This window comes from Somniosus microcephalus, chromosome 8 (assembly GCF_052327205.1).
Source record: "Somniosus microcephalus isolate GS21.2 chromosome 8, FLI_Smic_1.0, whole genome shotgun sequence".
In the NCBI taxonomy this organism is placed as follows: Eukaryota; Metazoa; Chordata; class Chondrichthyes; order Squaliformes; family Somniosidae; genus Somniosus; species Somniosus microcephalus.
Window position 1 is genome coordinate 219,930,982 of NC_140994.1, and position 20,908 is coordinate 219,951,889.

The 20,908-nt window shown below is 47.7% G+C and overlaps 1 protein-coding gene across 1 annotated transcript in view; it reads right to left on the reverse strand.

Annotated features, from left to right (window-relative positions):
* The window catches only part of LOC147114112 (uncharacterized), a 115,533-nt gene that overhangs the window by 21,689 nt on the left and 72,936 nt on the right, over positions 1-20,908 (reverse strand). The window contains exons 10-14 of the mRNA XM_085996188.1: positions 12,939-13,045; positions 12,424-12,470; positions 9,686-9,800; positions 9,480-9,584; positions 6,285-6,488 (exon numbers count right to left, since the gene is read on the reverse strand). Of these exons, the coding sequence (XP_085852314.1) occupies positions 6,285-6,488; positions 9,480-9,584; positions 9,686-9,800; positions 12,424-12,470; positions 12,939-13,045 (578 nt within the window). The remainder of the gene's footprint in view (positions 1-6,284; positions 6,489-9,479; positions 9,585-9,685; positions 9,801-12,423; positions 12,471-12,938; positions 13,046-20,908) is intronic.

Consider the following 20,908-nt stretch of genomic DNA (forward strand, 5'->3'; position numbering starts at 1 on the left):
AGTGAGCACCCAGGCGGAGCACAGGCACACTGAGCTCATGGCTGCAGTGGCAAGGATGCCCGTATCCATTGAGTCACTGGCAAGGAGTGTCCAGGACTTCGGCACAGCACTGACAAGGAGTCTGCAGGACTTCAGCGCAGCACAGGCAAGGAGTCTCCAGGACTTCGGCGCAGCACAGGCAGCTTCCACGCAAGTGCTTAGTGGTGTAATGCAGTCAGTGGCTGGTCTGATGCAGACGCAGATTGAGGCCACACGAGCACTGACTGCTGCCACCCTCGCTGGATCGGGCACGAATCGCCGGGGCCCTCGCCGTGCCGCAGCAGGCCAGCAGTCTGTGCTTCAGCAGATTGCTCCGCATGCTGCAGTGCTTCCCCGTGGGAGTGCCAGTGTGTCGTCTGACCAGGGAGTTGCTGTCCTCTGTCAGGATGGCAGCATTCCTGCTGCCAACACTGTCACTTCTGCACTGCAGCTGCCACCACCTGTAGGACAGACTGCTGCCGCCCATGCAGAGTTGGAGCAGTCAGCAGCCGGGCCCTCCAGGCCCAGAGCTTGTCCAGGCCGTCCCTCAAGGGCATCTGCCAACTCAGTTTCTGACACTCAGCAGCCTTCCCCCAGCCTTGCTGCAGCCACTGGGGTCCCATTGCGGAGGAGCTGCAGGGTGGGAAGGGGCGAATCTCGCAAGCGAAGCAGATCACCCTCGAAGGGCAAAAAGTAGGAGATGTGGCAAAATGCTGTTAAATGTTTTATTGAAGGCCGAGGATCGTGGTCATTTTTTGGTTACTGTTTTGTTCATTGTCTCCAGGTTGTGAGAGCCAGTTATGTGTCTGACTGCATTTTTTGGGGTTTCTCTCTGTTACTTTGTCATGCGGGAAGGGCACACAGTTTGTTAAATAAATAAGTGTCTTTATTCAGAATGTGCATGTTTGCTCTTTGAACTATTTGTTGCCTTGACCGGCTTAGGGGTTGTGGAATGGTTCCATTTATGTTCTTTCAATGGCAGAAGCCATTCCCTCAGAGGGGGCCTAGAACCGACTTGCAATAAGCTGCTGACGGACGGCCCTTGCACTTTGTGCCTCCCTCCCATCTTGGTGCTCCTCCTCCTCCTCCTCCTCCTCCTCTGCTGGTGCTCCAATGTCTGGTGGCAGTGGCTGAATCCTGAGGATTGCCAGGTTATGCAGCATGCAGCACACTACAATGAAATGGGAGACTCGCTCAGGTGAGTACTGAAGGGCTCCCCCGGAATGGTCCAGACAGCGGAACTGTTGCTTGAGCACGCCGATTGTGTGCTCAATGTTGTTCCTGGTCGCTTGATGGCTCTCATTGTATCGTTCTTCAGCAGGGGTGCTGGGCGCACGGAGCGGGGTCATCAGCCAGGTACACAGAGGATAGCCCTTGTCCCCAAGAAGCCAGCATCCTGGGTGAGCCGGGGCTTCGAAAAGGTCTGCCACAGAAGTCTGGCGCAGGATGAAGGCGTCATGGCTGCTGCCTGGAAAGCGGGCATTGACAGCGAGTATCAGCTGTCTGTGGTCACACACCAACTGGACGTTCAACGAATGGAACCCCTTCCGGTTGTGGTAATCCTCGGCATTCTCTTGCGGTGCCCGCAAAGCCACATGCGTGCAATCAATGGCGCCCTGGACCATGGGGAAGCCTGCTATTCTTGCAAATCCCATTGCGCGCTCTTGCTGCTTGTCCAGGGTCATGGGGAAGGAAATGTACTGACGTCTCCTTTTAAAGAGGGCATTCATGACTTGACGGATGCAGCAATGCACCGCGAACTGTGAGATATTGGCAATGTCCCCAGTAGCGGATTGGAAGGAGCCGGTGGCATAGAAGTTGAGAGCCACTGTCACCTTCACTGCCACCGACAGAGACATCCTGCTCCTCAGTTGAGGCTGCAGACCTGGCTGAAGCAGGTGGCAGAGCTCAGTGACCACCTCCTTGCTGAATCGCAGCCTCTGAAAACACTGCTCCTCAGACATGTTGAGGTATGAGAACTGTTGGCGGAAAACCCTGGGATGGTAAGGTCTCGTGTGCCGACGCCTGTTGGCCCTCCTCTGTCTGGCCATGATTGGCACTCTCTCTCGGCATCTCTGAGCCCTCTCAATATAATGGAGAAGCCCAACGTTTCCACCCATTGCAGCCCCCATAGTATGTGGCCACTCAAGGTTATGCCAGTGAAAAAGCAAACCAACTACAAAGTTCTGGGCCCAAGCCAAAAGTACCTCTGCGAGCGCTGACTCAATGCAGAAAGCTCTCTCCCTTTGTCTCTCTGCAAATCTCTCTCTCTCTCACAGAAGGAGTGGTCCAAAAATGGCTACCACAAAGAAGCCAGGAAGAGCCCCCTTTAAATAGTGCCCCCCCAGCCCCACAGTGACTGGGAACCATTCCAGTCAACCAGTCGCTGGGAGCGCCAGGCGGAAAGGAGGGGGGCGCCACCGAATTTCCGGTTCGGGGCGCCCCAAGGGCGTTGCACCATGAAATGACGCCAGGAGCTGCGCGCGGAGCTGAGCGAGTGTTGCGGTTTTGCGCTGCCGCTAAATGTCTGCTCAATTTCGCGAGAGGCGCAGGTCTCGCCGCGCCTGGGTGTGAGCTGCCTTGCGCCCCACTTATCGCCCTCTTAAGGTGCTAACGGGTGGCGCAAACAACTGAATTTCACCCCCTGTGTGTCTCATTTCCGCATGACAAACTAATAGAAAGAAACACAAAAAAAAAACAGTCATTAACATAACTGGCTCTCACAACCTGCAGACAATGTCCAAAACGGTTAAAAAAAATTTGACCACGAACCTCGGCCTTTAATAAAACAATGAACAGCATTTTGTCACACCTCCTACTTCTTGCACTTCGAGGGTGATCTCCTTCCCTTGCGAAATTCCCCCCTTCCCACCCTGCAGCTCCTCCGTAATGGGACCCCAGTGGCTGGAGCAAGGCTGCTGATTGTCACAACCTGAGACTGCAGATGCCCTTTGATGTGCCTCAATGAATCCGAGACTCGACGTTAACGGAGCAAAGCAAGGCTTTTATTAACTCAGAAAGTAATACACATTGGAGAAGTGTCTCTCATCCAGAGATCTGCTGTACTGCTGTGAGACACGCTGGGGCTTGCTTAAGTAGGGGCCAGGTATGGGCAGAGCCCTACACACAATACAATACAGGTAAGGAAATGAAACTGAAACTAAACTAAACACAGGGAATACAGTGCCTGATGAATGGCATATTTCATCACACCCTTGATGACGGCCTCGACCAGCTCTGGGCCTGGAGGGCCCGGCTGCAGACTGCACCAACTCTGCATGGGCGGCAGCAGTCTGTCCTACAGGCAGTGGCAAGTGCAGTGGAGAAGTGACAGTGGTGGCAGCAGGAATGCTGTCATCTTGACACACTGGCACTCCCACGGGGCAGCACTTCAGCATCCGGAGCAATCTGCTGGAGCACAGATTGCTGGCCTACTGCGGCGCGGTGAGGGCCCCGGGGAAATGTGTCCGAACCAGCGAGAATGGCAGCAGTCAGTGCTCGCGTGGCCTCAATCTGAGTCTGCATGAGAGCAGTCAGAGATGGGGTCATGGCAGCCAGTGACTGAATTGCAGCACTAAACATTTGCTTGGCATCCGCCTGTGCTACAGCCAAGTGCTCCACACTCCTTGCCAGTGATTCAATGGATTCGGGCACCCTTGCCACTGCAGCCATGAGCTCAGTGTGTCTGTGCTCTGCCTGGGCGCTCATTTCAGCGAGGACCTGCTCCTCCTCTGCGTCCAGTGCAGCAGGACTCGATGGCATACTCGCCCTCTGTGGAGAAGCCCCCCGAGCTTCCCTACCCCCATCGCGTTGCTGCAGCCCGCTGGGTCCTGGAGCTTCACCCTCATCAGACATTTCCCCCCTGCTCCCCTCCAGGGAAGGCGTGTTGCCAGTGTGGGCATGGGCTTCCTTGGGAGAGGGTGGTGCTGATGCTCCGGCTTCCTCTTCCTCCTCGCCTGCAGCTTCATTCCCACTGGCAGCTTGAGGGCCCGTCTCCTCACCTGGTGAATCACCATCTGAAAGCAGGGAGGTACAAGAGTGGCTTTAGCGTGAGGACAGGGTGGCAGCAAGGGAGGCATGAGTGCAGCGATTTAGTAATTTGGATTGAAAGTGTCAAAGGCTGGTGTTGTGAGGAACAAGTGGAAGGAGAGAAGACAAAAAGGTGATGACCTTACCATTGCTGTCCAGAACGGGGTCGGCATCTCCAGTGGCGATGGGACCAATCACCCGGCTTGCCACAATCCTCTGGATGCGCACCTCAAGATCACTGAGGGGTTGCAGCTGAGGCTGCCCTCCACCGGTCCGTTGCTGCTGTCTCCTATTATGAGATATCTTGGCCTGCAAAATATAGGATGGAGTCTGAGTAAATATACAGCCATGGTCTTGGCTGAAATGCCTCCCATAGTTGAATAGCCCTTACTGTATGCAGCCATGGTCTTGCTTGAAATGCCTCCCATAGTTCAATAGCCCTTACTGTATGCAGCCATGGTCTTGCCCAAAATGCCTCCCATAGTTGAATAGCCCTTACTATATGCAGCCATGGTCTTGCCTGAAATGCCTCCCATAGTTGAATAGCCCTTACTGTATGCAGCCATGGTCTTGCCTGAAATGCCTCCCATAGTTGAATAGCCCTTACTGTATGCAGCCATGGTCTTGCCTGAAATGCCTCCCATAGTTGAATAGCCCTTACTGTATGCATCCATGGTCTTGCCCGAAATGCCTCCCATAGTTGAATAGCCCTTACTGTATGCAGCCATGGTCTTGCCTGAAATGCCTCCCATAGTTGTATAGCCCTTACTGTATGCAGCCGTGGCCTTGCCTGAAATGCCTCCCATTGTTGAATAGCCCTTACTTTATGCAGCCATGGTCTTGCCTGAAATGCCTCCCATAGTTGAATAGCCCTTACTGTATGCAAAGTGTGGAATGTGCGTGTGTGTTTGATGAAAGGGCCATAGGTTTTGGATGAGTGGTGGGCATTGTGGCTTTTAAGACCCTCTGGCCATAAAGTGAGGTTGAGATGGAGGGATGGAGAGGTTTTGAAAAAAAGGCACTCACCCTGATGACCCGAGTGAGGTCGTTGAACATTTTCCTACATTGGAGATGGGTCCTAGGCACCATGCTGCTTGAGGAGACTCTCTGAGCCACCTCCCTCCACACTCTTCTGTACTCGCATGGCAAAGGCCTCCTGCCACTCTCTGGGTACAGAATAGATCTTCTGCGCTCCACCGTGCCAACCAGAGCCTCCAAGGCCTGCTCGCAGAAGCGCTGTGCTCACTCCCTGGCCCTCTCTATAGTCTTTGGCTGCAAGATTTAGCCACAGGTCTGCCCAGGCCAAGATTCAAGGCTCCAATGAGCAGGGTGCGGCTGCAGAGCAAGATCGCCCCTCCCCTTTAAGAACTGACCGGCACCAGTGTGTCTGTGTTCAATCGCTAACTGACAGCACCTGCGCTGCGCCCGCCCTCTGAGGTAGTGCCTCACTCCTCGGCCTTAGCGCCTTAAGAGAGGTGTGTAGCGCCTGATTTAGCGCTCCAATCACCTCCAGGGGCGATAAAAGCCAAGTTTGCCGTTGGAGGTGATAATTAGCGCCAGGTGCTAAACTTTGCGCCCGGCCACTAATGACGCCCCAAACAGGGCTATACCGAATTGCTCCCCCTTAATGTTTATTATTTACATTTTTGTCTCTCCCTTAATTTTTGTTTGGAGCAAAGGGTTTCTACTCTCTGCTGAAGGATGAACACTGCATTTATTTTCCTTGAAGTTCCGATATCTCACCTGCCTCTTCCATTGAGAGACTGGATGGCCGGGATTGCTTTCTTCCAGATTTTTGTCAATAGTACTTTTGGGCAGCTGGCAGTCAGGTAGCATACAATAGTAATTTAGGAATGATGCTCTTGTCTAAAATGTTTCCCCACCCCACAAGGAAACACCACGTTCTTCATTTGAAAGTCTCTGCCTGATGCGACTCAGATCATAAGCTAATTGGTGCGGGTGGGGGTGGGGGAGGGAATTGAACCTTCTTCTCCCCCTTCCACCCCCCCCACCCTCCATAATGCTGTGTGTCAGTGATCCAATACTCAGTGCTACTCATGCTGCCTCACCCTTTTCTGAACTCTTAATCTTCCTTCCTGTGTAGTGCACATTATATGTACAGCAGCACTGGATGGTAATAAAGTGCCTCTTTTCAGAATTACTATAGCTTTCACTTTATCTTTTATTTTAATTATTATCACTGATATAAAGTAAAATTATCCCTTGTGGCATCTTACCTGCTGAAAAGGCCTCTGGGAAGCCATTTTTATTTTCAAATCACTCCCAGATGTTGGCAGATCTTGGTGGCAGACAGGCTTATCTGGTGGTTTTCCAATGACTTCAACATATGTGACAGGAAATATCCCTTTCCGATTTGTCCCGGGGTACTTTCCTTCATACCAGTTCTCATCTATTCTCCGGAGCAGAACTACTGTCTGATTCTGAAATAAGTCATCATTATTTAAAGCTACAGTACAATACATGGACCTATATAACAGAGTTAAATAGCTTGATTCATGGCAGTTGCAGCCAATGTAGTTTTCTCTGCCCTTCCCCTTCCGGCTGCTTGGAAGTACACACGGGCAATTCAGCATCTCTCTGGTGATGACCTCAAATTCATCACATAGACAATCGCAGTTGTACACAGGTGACCTGCTGTGTTGTGGCAAAGTGCACTGGTGTTCCAACAGGCAACACCACTAAGCTGCAATGGTGTTGGCTGCAACACGGTAATTCAAGAGCTGCTATTATAACCAGGGCACTTTCCTCAAAGCATGAATCCCCACAATAACAACAGAAAACGCTGGAAAAACTCAGCAGGCTAGGCAACATCCGTGGAGAGAGAAACAGAGTCAACGTTTCAGGTCGAAACCCTTCCACTGAATCCCCACACGTGCCCACTATTAGCTTTACAACTGAAACAATGCAAACTTTTACAGTTACGGTTTAACATAAATCTAACTTCAATTTGATCACATGGACGCATAATCCCATCATGCTTTCACATTTGACCAAGGATACCTGGACCCGATTGTGAGATGAGCTGCTGTTGTGCCTTGTACAGTTTGACTGTGTTTCAAACATTAAAAAAATCCAATTTCTTCAAACAACAAATTTTCTTCACTGATTTGTAGTTGTGATTGAACAGTAATGTACCTGAATGCACGCTGTGGCTAGGAATGAAGGACAGGCTAGAAGAACCAGTTGGACTAGCCACAATCTTTCTGTTTAACACATGCTTAAGCAGAATGCTGCTGCCATGCGTTCCGTGGGGACAATTTTCAACTGCTGGCCGCCTGAAAAATGGGCAGCCAGCAGCTGAAATTGGGGTGGGTGGGGGCATCTTGCTCCCCTACCCCATTGATGCCAAAGGCCCGCCTGGTGCAATTTTCGCCCACCTGAAACAGCTGGAAAGCTACTTAAATATGAAAATTGGTATCCCATGCTGGTAGTAGGACCCCTATTTTAATTTTCAGGTACAACAGGGCACAGTGTATGTCATGTACACTCCACCCAGTTGTGCCAAGCACTGAGTAACTAGTGGTCCTTAAAGAGACCGTTGGAGACCACTCCAAAAATGCCCCAGGAAACTTTTTTTTTAGTGCACGCAGGAGGAGCAGGAGACGGCCTCGCAAAAAACTCTGATCTGCTGCTGGCCCTTCTAGGCCTCTCAGGGATCACATTCTCCGCCCCCCCTCCCCCCCACCCAAGCTAGACCTGCTGGCCGACTCCTGGATCTGGAGCTGGTTGCTGGTTTGGCGCCTGCAGCTCACCGGTGGCCCGCTAATATGGCCTAGGCCTCAAAATAACTCGGGCTTCACATCAGCATGAATGGGTGAGCTGAGTGGCAGCTCCCCTGACTTTGCGTCTGTTTTCGGCGCTACTAGAAAATCACTCCCACCTTCCCCCCACTCCCCCAATGTTTCCATTTGGTATTGTTGGTGGTAGAATCATTAATATAGCAATCCTGTCATCAATATTTCATTTAAAAATAAATAAATAATTCTCGAGGAACTTGTCCAGTGTCCTATCAGCACAGATGCAGCTTGAAGCCATTCCCCTGGCAGTGTGTAGACACCGGCAAATGCTGGAAGGTTCACTGGTAATCTCTGCAGCTGAGTTTAAAGCAGGTAGGATCAGTTGAAAAAATATAAAAGCTAATATTCTAAATGAAAATCCTTGAATGGATAATGCTAAATTATACCTGCCAGAAAACATATAGCTAAAGAAGTAATTGGAATGCTAATGCCGAAAGGTGTGAGAGTGTTGAAGCTCCAGCCTTTGAACATTCTTTTGATTAAATCTGAAAACTTCTCCACTTTCTTTTATACACTCACAAAAGTACCTAAATAACCAAAACCAGTGCCCAATTGTCTAGGGAGCGGCACTTCGAGCTGAGTATGGTTACGTGGCTAGAATACCACAAAACGTAGCTGTTAAAAAAAAAGGTATAAATTGACATCTGGTAACATTATGACACAGTTCTGAAATGTGGAATATTACACGGGAAACAAATGTTAATTAAATGGGAAAAGGGCACATCTATGCCAGGCCGGATAAGAATGGCAGGTTTCCTTCCCTAAAGGACAGTAGTGAACCAGTTGGGTTTTTACGGCAATCCGATAGCTTCATGGTCACTTCTTACTGATTCCAGATTTTTAAAAGTGAATTCAAGTTCTCAAACTGTCATGGTGTGCTTTAGTCTAGTAACATAACCACTGCACCACTGCACTTTAGATACTTTAAGATGATGGGAGGACTGCAAAGTTTTTTGTGGGTGGATGAGCTAAGATTTTCTGAATGGCCTCGCTAATCTGCTTTTATTTTGTGAAAACATAGAAGATAGGAGCAGGAGTAGGCCATTCGGCCCTTCGAGCCTGCTCCGCCATTCAACGAGATCATGGCTGATCATCCAAACCCTAGCACCCGGTCCCTACACCGACAGCCATCCCACCCAAGCCCTATCCCCACGTATTTAATCCCCCTTAACACTAAGGGTCAATTTTTTTATCATGGCCAATCAACCTAACCCGCACATCTTTGGACTGTGGGAGGAAACTGGAGCACCTGGAGGAAACCCACGCAAACACGGGGAGAATGTGCAAACTCCACACAGACAGTCACCCGAGGCCAGATTTGAACCCGGGTCCCTGGCGCTGTGAGGCAACAGTGCTAACCACTATGTCACCGTGCACCGGGCAGGTAACTTGCTTTCAAGTCTTTGCCTATATTTCTCTTCGATTGACCACAAGTAGGTACAGGAGAGCAACTGCAGCTGGTTTTCTTTGATTTTCCCTTCCAAGTTTTATAATATTGTTTTATATATATATTATATACACACACACGCATACACATACCAGGTTTTGATCCTTAAAACTTTATAAAATCATCAAGACCTCTTGGTTAAGACTAGATCAACATGGGTAGTTTACCTTTTCCAGTGGTAGTTCTATATTAGTCAAGGCAGCAAATCGGAATTTAGCAATTGCTACATCTTCAAGCACTTCTTGTTTGTATCTCTGCAGCTCAGAAACAGGCTGACAAAAAAAGTTGCAATTAGAAAGATTTTGATACAGATTAAGGCGCATACTTGAACTTGATTTTAAAAATGAAATGAATGGATTCAATTTTCTCCAACCTCTACGTAGCAAATTGGGAGTAAGCCACGGTTTCCATTGCATTCGCCTTCATACCAGTTGTGATCCCTCTGTCTGTGGATGGAGATGATGTCTCCCTTTCTGACAGGCAATTCTCTGCAGAAACATTATTGAGTTTTATGTGGTCATGCAACTGAACTTTGAACATTATCATGTTACCACATCAAAAGAAGCCATTACTTGTAGATGGACTCTCAGATGTGTTCGCCAGCAATTACAGGCTCAAACTGTTTTAATGCATCTGTCCCGATGTGAAAAGCTGGTGTGCTATTTTGGAATGTTATTAAGGAATGCATCCAAATAAAAAATAATTTAAATGCCCATATTTCAGATGAACATGTGTGGATGCATAAAGTGGAAGGCCAGAACCCCATTTAATAGAGGCAAGCTTGTGTTGTGGGCTCCTGCCCAGTAATAACAGAGCCTAAACTGCCCAAAGCTGTTTCACACAGGGAGGGCCCTTGCAGTCACCTTCCAGAAAGAAGATATTTTCATGCCATCAGTACGGGGCAGATTTGAACAGAGGTCATGGAAATGAAAAGCTAATAAATGATGAATGTTCTGCACTAAATACCAGTCCTTTTTAGGAGTTGAAAATAGTTGGTTAATGAAGTGTTCAGTTCATTTCTCTCTAGTTTCTGCTGCATTATCAGGACCAATCAGTGGCAAAGCAAACATTTAATTTTTAGTAGAGTGAAGACTCACAGAATTCCATATAATTTTAACTTTATTCAAATCAATTAAATTATTAGCTGGATTATAGATGTGCAGATCCAATATATTTTATGACCTATGTATTTTATATGTTATATTTGCATGTTGTACTTATATACATGATAATTATATATGATGGATAAACGTCAACTACCATTTTTTAAAATATTCTGACTATGGCAACACTTCTCTGTTCCACCCCCATGGATGAAGTAGGCAAGATATGGAACATGGAAGGGAAAAGACTTGTTTCAAAGGACCAAAGCCTAGGATTCTAAGTGGGGCAGCCATAGCTTCTTTGACGCCACTCCTGCCTTCCTTATTCTCAGTTACTGCTTTGTTCCAGCCATGTAAACACAGAAAAAACTGAAGAATGCCTTGCACTATTTGCTTGAGACTCCATTTTGTTTTCTCCTAAATGGTTGTAATCTCCTACCCTGAACTTGCTAATGGATTGCCGGGTGAATCCTTTGACTGCCAATATGTGAGGGTAGCACGTGTTGCTATTGGTTACTAACAGATGTATCTGCACAGCTTTATCTCCAACTTAAATCATTCTTTTTCAACTTCTACAAAGATTTGGTGATGTGGTAAACAGTACTTTTGAACATTCAAAACTCTGAATTTGTGCCTTAAATAATATTTCTGAACTGATTTTACTTCGCATATTGTTGGTCCTCTTTAAATTCTTCTTACCTTATCCTAATCTCCTGAAGGTTAATCATTCCCAAGCTATTGTATCAGCCTGGACATTGGGTGTTGGCAGTTGGTTAACCTACTGAGTAATGGTGATTGAAGTCTGCCTCATTTTTATAAATGGTTCTACTTTGATGTTGTCGGCTTTTCAGCTTTCAACAGGAGCAAACTTATTGCAGCATCAGTCTATTGATTTCTACCGACCACCATTCTAGGAACCATCACTACAAGCACAGCAGCAGTTCAAGCTGAAGACTCACCGACACCTTCTCAGAAGATGGACAATAAATGGGGAATTGCCAGAGTCATCCATATCGAGAACAAAATTACAAAAATATAGGAGAGCAGCATAAGTTTTCTGATAGAGCAGAAGGTATACATAACTTTATATTCAGAGTCCATTACTTGTTAGAATTGCAAAATATTTTTTGTTAAGTTTAAGACTTATTTTAATAGGAGTAATGAATGTTGGCAGTTGGGGTACTAATAACAAAAAACAGAACTATTCGGTATAAAACATTTCTATTTTTAGACTGTAATGCCATTTGTACTGCCCCTCCGACAGTGCAGCTCTCCCTCAGTACTGCCCCTCTGACAGTACAGCACTGCCTCAGTATCATCCCTCCGACAGTACAGCACTCCCTCAGTACTGCCAATCTGGCATTGCAGTGCTCCCTCAGTTATGCCCCTCCGACAGTGCAGTGCTCCCTCAGTATTGCCCCTCAGACAGTTATCGCTCCCTCAGTACTGCCTCTCCGACAGTGCAGTGCTCACTCAGTGCTGCCCCTCCAACCGTGCGTCGCTCCATCAGTACTGCCCCTCCGAACAGTGCACAGGGGAAGTATTAAGGGAGTGCCGCAGAGTCGGAAAGGCAGTACCGAGGGAGCACTGCACTGCCGGAGGGGCAGTACAGATGGAGTGCTGCACTGTTGGAGGGTCAGTACTGAGAGAGCGCTGCTCTGTCAGGGGGGCATACTGAGGGCATGCTGCACTGCCCAAGGGACAGTACTGAGGGAGTGCTGCACTGTCGAGTGGCAGTACTGATGGAGTGCTGCACTGTCGGAGGGGCAGTACTGATGGAGTGCTGCACTGTCGGAGGGGCAGTACTGAGTGAGCGCCGTACTGTCAGAGGGGCAGTGAAGATTTAAAGCTTGAAATGTTCTATGATACAATGCCACATACTTGTACAAAAATCTTGTTGAATCTCGATTGGCAGGGAAGTTTGTTTCCCTCTCCACAACTCTCATTAATTAATTACACAGAAATAGTAAGTTAGTCTTTGATTAATAAAAGATTAATTGAAACTCACTTTGACGTTTGACCATGGAAGTCATATTTCACTCTAACAGTCAATCCCTGAAATAATAAAATTCAAAGATAAAGGATAAACTCTTTGATGTAGAAAATCGGGACCACTGTCTATAAGCATTAGCCATCCATCTAGTATCTTTTATCTTATAGCATATGATTCTTTTTTTTAAATATTGAATGTTGCCGACACTCTTTCTGCTGTAATTGGATGACCCATTAGAATATTAGGCTTGCGACGTTAAGTAGCACAGGACCTCACAGAACATTGGTTTCTTTTAGATGGAGAATTACAAAGAATTCACCATGTTCCATATGTTATCATTTATCCCGGGGAACATTGTGATTTGAGGAAAGCTATGCAATTTTTTTATTCTTCAAAATCAAGACGACACAGAATAAATCATTTGCACAGAATGCCTTTTGCAGCAGTTATGACAAATAGCAACGGGTTCAAAGTGTAAAAGCTGCTAAAGATATTCAACATACAAAAGGTTACATTGGGTGTTCTGTTACCATTTTCAGTCGCTGTCTTGGATTACATGTCTCCTCTGGCATATTTTGGGACTGAAAGCTCTGATTGACATCTGGGAGTTTGGGTACAGCAGCCAGAGATAGTTCTTCTGGATGAAGAAAGAATTCACAGTGAACATATGAAGTCAATCATCATTTAATTCCGCGACCATGGATCAAAATCCACTTGAGTTATTTGAAATGTTACTAATTAGATATAGTAGGAACATTCTGTAATGAAGTTCACTCTGCCACAATGTCAGTTCACTCACTCTATTGGGAATTTCACTGTACGGAGTGGTAGCTGGTTGAATGTTATTGACCAACAGTGTGATGTAATGGAGAAAGTAGCAAGCTCAAGTTCAGTAATCAGTGATGAGCTCTGATCCAAAGTTCCCTTGATTTCAGGTGGTTCAAATCTAGATTTTTGCAGATTGCAAATTTTTGCAATTTGCAAGGGGAATATAAAAGCAGGGAAGTCCTGCTACAATTGTACAGGGTATTGGAATATAAAAGCAGGGAAGTCCTGCTACAACTGTACAGGGTATTGGTGAGACCACACCTTGCGTACTGTGTACAATTTTGGTCTCCTTATTTAAGGAAGGATATACTTGCATTGGAGGCAGTTCAGAGACGATTCACACAGTTGATTCCTGAGATGAGGGGGTTGAATTATGAAGAAAGGTTGAGCAGGTTGGGCCTATACTCATTGGAATTTAGAAGAATGAGAGGTGATCTTATTGAAACATATAAGATACTGAGAGGTCTCGACAAGGTAGATGCAGAGAGGATGTTTCCCCTCGTGGGGAAATCTAGAACTCGGGGGCATAGGGCTGGATTTTGCCAGGCCCGAGGAGGTGGGAATGGAGGCGTGTGGGGTGTTAAAATTGCAAAAAGTGGCGGGCGGGCCCGACCCCGCCTCCATCCCGCCTCCAAGCAATTTTCCCAAATGCGTGGTTTCTGATCCTGTTGTGTATGTACCTTTAAGAGAATAACTGGTCTCAGACTGCAGTACCGGCAGTGACCACCCCTGTATAATAGGCGCTAGTGAGCCTCTGTGTTATTAGTTTCACTATTGACTTCCACCAGTAAAGACTTATTTTGTTCCACTCCTGCAGTCCGTGTCTCAATTATTCACGGACGTAATACTGGCGACGAGTAAGAAACGAACTTACCTGCAACTCGGCAGCACCTCAGACGATGTTTTTGAAGGTCGAAGCCAGAAAAAAAAAAATAGAATCCAAAGAAACTCGAGAAATGGGCGTCGACCGTGGGCAACCACCCTCCAAATCGTCGGATTGAAAACTTGCAGGAGAGACTGTCAAGAGCCAGGCTTGGTTCCCCGGTCTGTGGTTTCCCAGCTAATCGGGCTGGTGGCAGGTAGTGCACTGATCCTTCCTGGGCTGCGGCGGGCTAGAGCTCGATCGGGTGGCTCTGTAACAGGGCCGGGCAGCGAGTCGGGAAGCAAAGAGAGAGAGAGGGTGGAGCACACAGGGCGCAGCCGGTGCTTCGAAGCCGGGCAGCGTTCGGACCTAAGAAGAGGGAGGGAAGTGTCCCAGAGGTGCCGCTCCACGACGGGAAAATAATAAAAAAAAATATTAAATGCGCAAGAAACCGTGGAAAGCAGCGCTAACAACAGCGGGGAAGAAGGCAAAGCGCGGGAGGCGCCATTTTGTTAAATCGGGGAAGAAGGCAAAGCGCGGGAGGTGCCATTTTAGATTTGCAAGATGCCGAAGACTGGCTGTATCACTGCTTTTGATAATACAATAGAGGACTGGACCACGTATGTGGAAAGAGTCGAGGTATATTTCGAGGCAAACGAAATAGCGGAGGAGAAAAAGGCATCGATATTGCTAAACTTAATGGGCGCTAGAACGTACGGCCTATTGCGGGACCTGATTACTCCAGCCAAACCGAAGGTGAAGAGTTTTAACGAAATTGTTGCTGTCCTACAGGAACACCTAAACCCTGCACCGCTGTTGATAGCAGAAAGATTTAAATTCCACAGGAGAACTCAGCACAAAGATGAGAGCAATGCTGAGTATCTTACGGAACTATGCAAGCTATCAAAGCACTGCCAGTTCGGAGCAGGACTGGCAGATACCCTACGGGACAAATTTGTCTGTGGACTCCTGAGTGAAGGAACACAGAAGAAGTTACTCGCAGAGAAAGAGCTGACGCTAGATAAGGCTTTCAGCGTGGCAGTATCGTATGAAGCAGCAGCTAGGGGAGCTGCAGAAATTCAACAAAAACCACAGGAATACGGCACCCACGAAATGACACGGGGATTTGCAAAATGTTATCGCTGCGGCAGAACTAACCATGACCAGAAGGACTGCTGGTCCAAAGACAAAATATGCAGGCAATGCGGGAAGATGGGACACATTGCACGAGTTTGCAGTCTGGGAAGAAGACCAGCGACAACAAAAAGGCTACTAAGGAACCGTACAAGAAAGTACAAAAGATGACGGACAGTAGTTCCGAAGACCAGATGAGCGATAGTGAATTCGAGAACAGGAGACTAAGCTGTCTCAAACTTCACAATGTAATCGCAAAAGAGGATCACCGAACCATTTGGGTCACCCTCACGATAGCAGGGTCCCAAGTTAAAATGGAATTGGATACAGGATCAGCGCTAACCGTCATGAATCGACGAGACTACGAGCGGCTATTTTCACACATACCCTTGAGAGAGACATCCATCGTCTTGACGACGTATACGGGGCAAAAAGTATACCCCAGAGGAAAAATAAGGGTGCCTGTCGAATACAACGGCAAGAAAATACGGAAATTGTATCTCTACATGCTGCCAAATGGTGGACCACCGTTATTGGGATGGGAATGGATCAGGAAGATAAACTTAGATTGGCACTCCATTCATGCAATGACGGTGGACGGTAAAAAAGATGAAGACGTCACTCCTGGACGATTGTCAACAATCTTAGCTAGCGCCAAAGAGGTATTTCAACAAGAACTGGGCACGCTTAAAGGCGTAACCGCCCTGATAAAAATAGAAGAGAATGCAGTTCCCAAGTTTTTCAAAGCAAGACCGGTACCATATGCAATTCGCCCAGCCGTCGAGGCAGAGCTGGAGAATCTGGAGAAGGCTGGCGTGTTGTCTAAGGTCGACTGGAGCGAGTGGGCGACACCCATCGTTCCTGTCATGAAGAAAACGTTAAGCAATAAGTCCGGGGAGCCAAGGAAGATTCGCATCTGTGGGGATTTCAAGGTGACGGTGAACCCAGTCCTTCACACAGTACAATATCCTCTTCCAAGGATAGAAGACATCTTCGCCTCACTGTCTGGAGGGAAGCGTTTTACAAAAATTGACCTCGCACAAGCATATTTGCAGATGGAGGTTGAAGAGTCCTCTAGGAAGTATCTCACGATAAACACTCACAAAGGTCTTTAACAGTATCATCGATTGATATTCGGAGTAGCATCGGCTCCGGCGATATGGCAAAGAGCGATGGAACAAGTCCTGCAAGGGATTCCGGGGACTCAGTGTTACTTGGACGACATCCTTGTGACAGGTGAAGATGACAGTGAACACCTTAACAACCTAGAACAGGTGCTCACTAGACTACGGGAACATGGGCTGCGAGCCAACCGCCCCAAGTGCGAATTTTTTAAGAAACAGATATCGTATTGTGGCCACGTGATTGATGAAGAGGGGCTACATAAGTCTCCTGACAAAATTGAAGCGGTTGTTAAGGCCCCAGCGCCTGAAAATATGTCGCAACTGAGGTCATTCCTTGGATTGGTGAATTACTATCATAAGTTTTTGCCGAATTTGTCGACAATTCTGCACCCACTGAACGCCCTGCTACGAACGGGGGTAGCATGGAAATGGAGCGATGAATGCAAGCGGGCCTTTCAGAAGAGTAAGGACCTAATCACATCAAGAGAAGTATTGGCTCACTACAACCCAGCACTGCCGATCAGACTGGCGTGTGATGCGTCTCCCTACGGCATTGGGGCGGTACTGTCACATAAATTCCTTGATGGTTTAGAGAGGCCGATAGCTTTTGCGTCACGCTCGTTAACTTCTGCCGAGCGTAACTACGCCCAGATTGACAGAGAGGCCCTCAGCCTAGTGTGGGGGGTGAAGAAGTTCAATCACTACCTGCACGGTCAAAAATTTACTCTACTAACCGATCATCAACCTCTTGTCTCCATTTTCAACCCTCAGAAGGGCGTACCGATAATGACAGCACAACGGCTGCAGAGATGGTCCCTTTTCCTAGGGGCACACCAATATGACATCGAGTACAAAGGAACTAAACAGCATGGAAATGCTGATGGATTGTTACATCTACCGTTGCCGACGGTGGAAGAAGAAGACCTTGCAGTGGATCCAATGGAGTTATTCCAATCGACCATAGTCGAATGTCTCCCTGTGACGAATGCAAACATAGAAAAGGAAACACGGAATGACCCGACACTATCACGGGTCTATGATTTAACGGCGAAGGGATGGCCAGCACATGGCGAACCACTGCTGCCAGCATTCTCGCCGAGAAGAGAACAGTTGTCAGTGTGCAGAGGAACCTTGATGTGTGGATCCAGAGTAGTAATTCCACCTAAGTTGACGGATAGAGTGCTCAATGAGCTTCATGAGGGTCATCTGGGTGGGGTAAAAATGAAGAACTTAGCCAAAGCATTTGTGTGGTGGCCGGGAATCGATAGAGAAATCGAAGAGATGACCAAGAGCTGTGCAGGATGCCAGAAGGTCCAAAACGCCCCACCACAAGCTCCTCTGCATCCATGGGAGTGGCCCTCATCTCCATGGCAAAGGGCGCACATTGATTTTGCTGGTCCCTTCATGGACTCGATGTTTTTAATTGCGGTGGATGCACATTCAAAGTGGCCAGAGGTAATAAAAATGTCCTCAACCACCACGGAAAAAACTATCACAGTTTTACGAACCATATTCGCCAGGAATGGGCTGCCTGAACAGATTTGCTCTGACAATGGACCACAGTTTGTGTCTGAAGGGTTCCGGAGGTTCTTAATGAACAATGGTGTTAAGCATTACACATCTGCCCCATATCATCCAGCCACTAATGGATTGGCCGAGAGGTTTGTCCAAACATTCAAGAAGGCTATCAAGGCAATGTGTAATGAAGATATACCCCTACAACACAAGGTGGACAACTTCTTGTTTGCCTACCGGAATGCGACACATGCGGTTACCAACCAAACTCCAGCCATGATGTTCTTCAATCGAAGACTACAATGCCGCTTGGATTTGGTTAAGCCAAACGTCTGAAGAGATGTGGAGAACAGGCAGTTTCAGAATATGAATGAAAGGCCGACCAGGAGTTTTAAGATAGGTCAACCAGTTTTGGCCTGGGACTACCGCACTGAGAAATGGCAGCCAGGAACGATTTGTACACGAGAAGGACCTCTCATGTATACCATGGACGTTGGGGAGAGCATTGTAAGACGCCATGTTGACCAGATTCTAGAGTCACTGGAAAATGTCAACTCCACACCACGATCTGATACACCTGGTAATGAAATCGACGTTCCAATTGCAGCTACCGCAGAACCGGTAATATTGGAAGCAGATGAACCAAACAACGACATTGATCCTGACTCAACATTGCCAGAAGAACCTGATACCCCAAAGAGGTGTTATCCAGACAGAATCAGGAAGCCTCCTCAAAGGCTGAACTTATAATTGCTTAAACTTAACCAATGTATCTAGCAACAGTAACTGTGATTGTAATTAGTTATCATTTAGTTGTTAAATGAATGTTATGTATTGTTTATCTAAAAGGGGAGGAATTGTTGTGTATGTACCTTTAAGAGAATAACTGGTCTCAGACTGCAGTACCGGCAGTGACCACCCCTGTATAAAAGGCGCTAGTGAGCCTCTGTGTTTTTAGTTTCACTATTGACTTCCACCAGTAAAGACTTTTTTTTTCCACTCCTGCAGTCTGTGTCTCAATTATTCACGGACGTAATAGATCCCGTCCCCGTCCCGCCTCCAAAAGGCAGGATAGGCCCTTAAGGCCCTTAACAACCACTAAATTGCCTCTATAATCCCATTTTGCAAGGCCTTTCCAATTTTAACATGTTTCCCATGTGATTCACGTCTCCTCTGAAACATGATGGTGAAACCTGGCGGGAGCACAATTGGATTGCTGACTATCAGCTGCAGCTCCACCATTAAATAGGAGATTTGATCAGTCATCATTTGCAGGTGACAGGACTTTGTTGTCTCAGGTCTGGGGGAACTTTTAGCAGGCATAACCATAGCTGTGGAAGTTTGGAGCCTGACACCCATCTCCAGTGTGACCTCCTGGGAAACCCCTCTCGCCACCTTGACTGAGCGCTTCCTCAATTGAGGCATCTACCAGAAGCATGGGAACCATTTATTTCCTTTCCTCCTGGACATCAGATGAGGATGAAGACCAGCTGCGGCAGCAGCAGAACCATCAACAACAGCAGCAGCAACAACAGGAGCGCCAAGCTGCTGCTCACCCACCTGAAGCTGCACAGACCAGAAGGCACCAGCCCATGGAAGCCCGTCGGCGCAGGAGATACCCGCCAAACAGGGTCTACAGGTAGAGGATCAGCTACCTCAACATGAGTGAGCAGCAGTGCCAAAGGCGGCTTCGACTTTCACGAGAGGTAGTGGGTGACATCTGCGCAATGGTGCAGCAAGACCTGGAGCCCAGAGGAGCAGGTGGACACCCCTTACCAGTGGCCGTCAAAGGCACCACCGCACTCAACTTTTTTGCTTCAGGCTCATTCCAGGGATCAGCAGCAGACATCAGCAGCATCTCCCAGTCAGCCGCACACACTTGCATCACGCAGGTAACCAATGCTCTCTTTGCCATCGTGCACAATCACATCCATTTCTCCAAGGATCAAGCAAGTGTCACGGCGCGTGCAGTTGGGTTAGCTAATCTGGCAGGCTTTCCAAGGGTGCAGGGCGTCGTTGACTGCAAACATGTGGCCCTTAAAGCACCCCTTTATAATCCACATATTTTTGTCAACTGCAAGGGCTTCCACACCCTCAATGTGCAGCTGGTGTGTGACCACTAAAGGAAATTTTGCATGTTTGTGCCAAGTACCCTGGCAGTTGCCATGTCTCCTTCATACTGCGCCAGTCTAGTGTGCCTCCGCTCTTCAGTCCACCAGACCAATTTAACGGATGGCTACTTGGAGACAAGGGCTATCACCTGAAGATGTGGCTAATGACGCCATTGAGGAGCCCATCCAACGAAGCTGAGGAGAGCTACAACTACAACCACATTTCCACCAGATCCATAATCGAGCAAACCATCGGCATGCTGAAGATGCGCTTCAGATGCCTGGATAGATCAGGTGGAGCCTTGCAGTACTCAGCAGCCAGGGTCTCCAGAATTGTTGTGGTTTGCTGTGCACTACATAACATGGCACAGCGTCATGGCTTGCAGATTCCTGAGGACCAAGTGGCTCCTCACATATCCTCCTCAGATGAGGAGGAGGAGGAGGAGGAGGAGAGCGAAAACAAACATCTTGCAGAGGCCCATCAACCAGCGGCAGCAGTACGCGAGAACATTGCTGCCCGGGATGCAAGGAACGGACTCATCTTGGCCAGATTTGCTTAGCCTAGCCAATCAAGCACTTTTGCCTCGCAGCTTCTTACCAGAGCATCGACAATGGCCAAGAACCAGAGGATTCCTAGCACTCTGACCACCATACTGACAATTGCAAGTTATCCTAAGCCCTCAATGTGGAAGTCCCATTTGCGAAATGACACATGCCACAACTGCAACAATTGCCATCAGAATTTTTATTTACAATAACCAACTGATGGCATTTAAAAAATGAACACAACATTTCACCCAAGTGACTACCCTTGTGACTATTTGTGCAGTATCTTTCTCTTACACATGCTCCTACGTGGTGCTTCCCCTGTGGCTTCAGTAGATGTGGAGGCCCCTTGCTCACTTTCTTGCTGCTCCTGTCTCGAC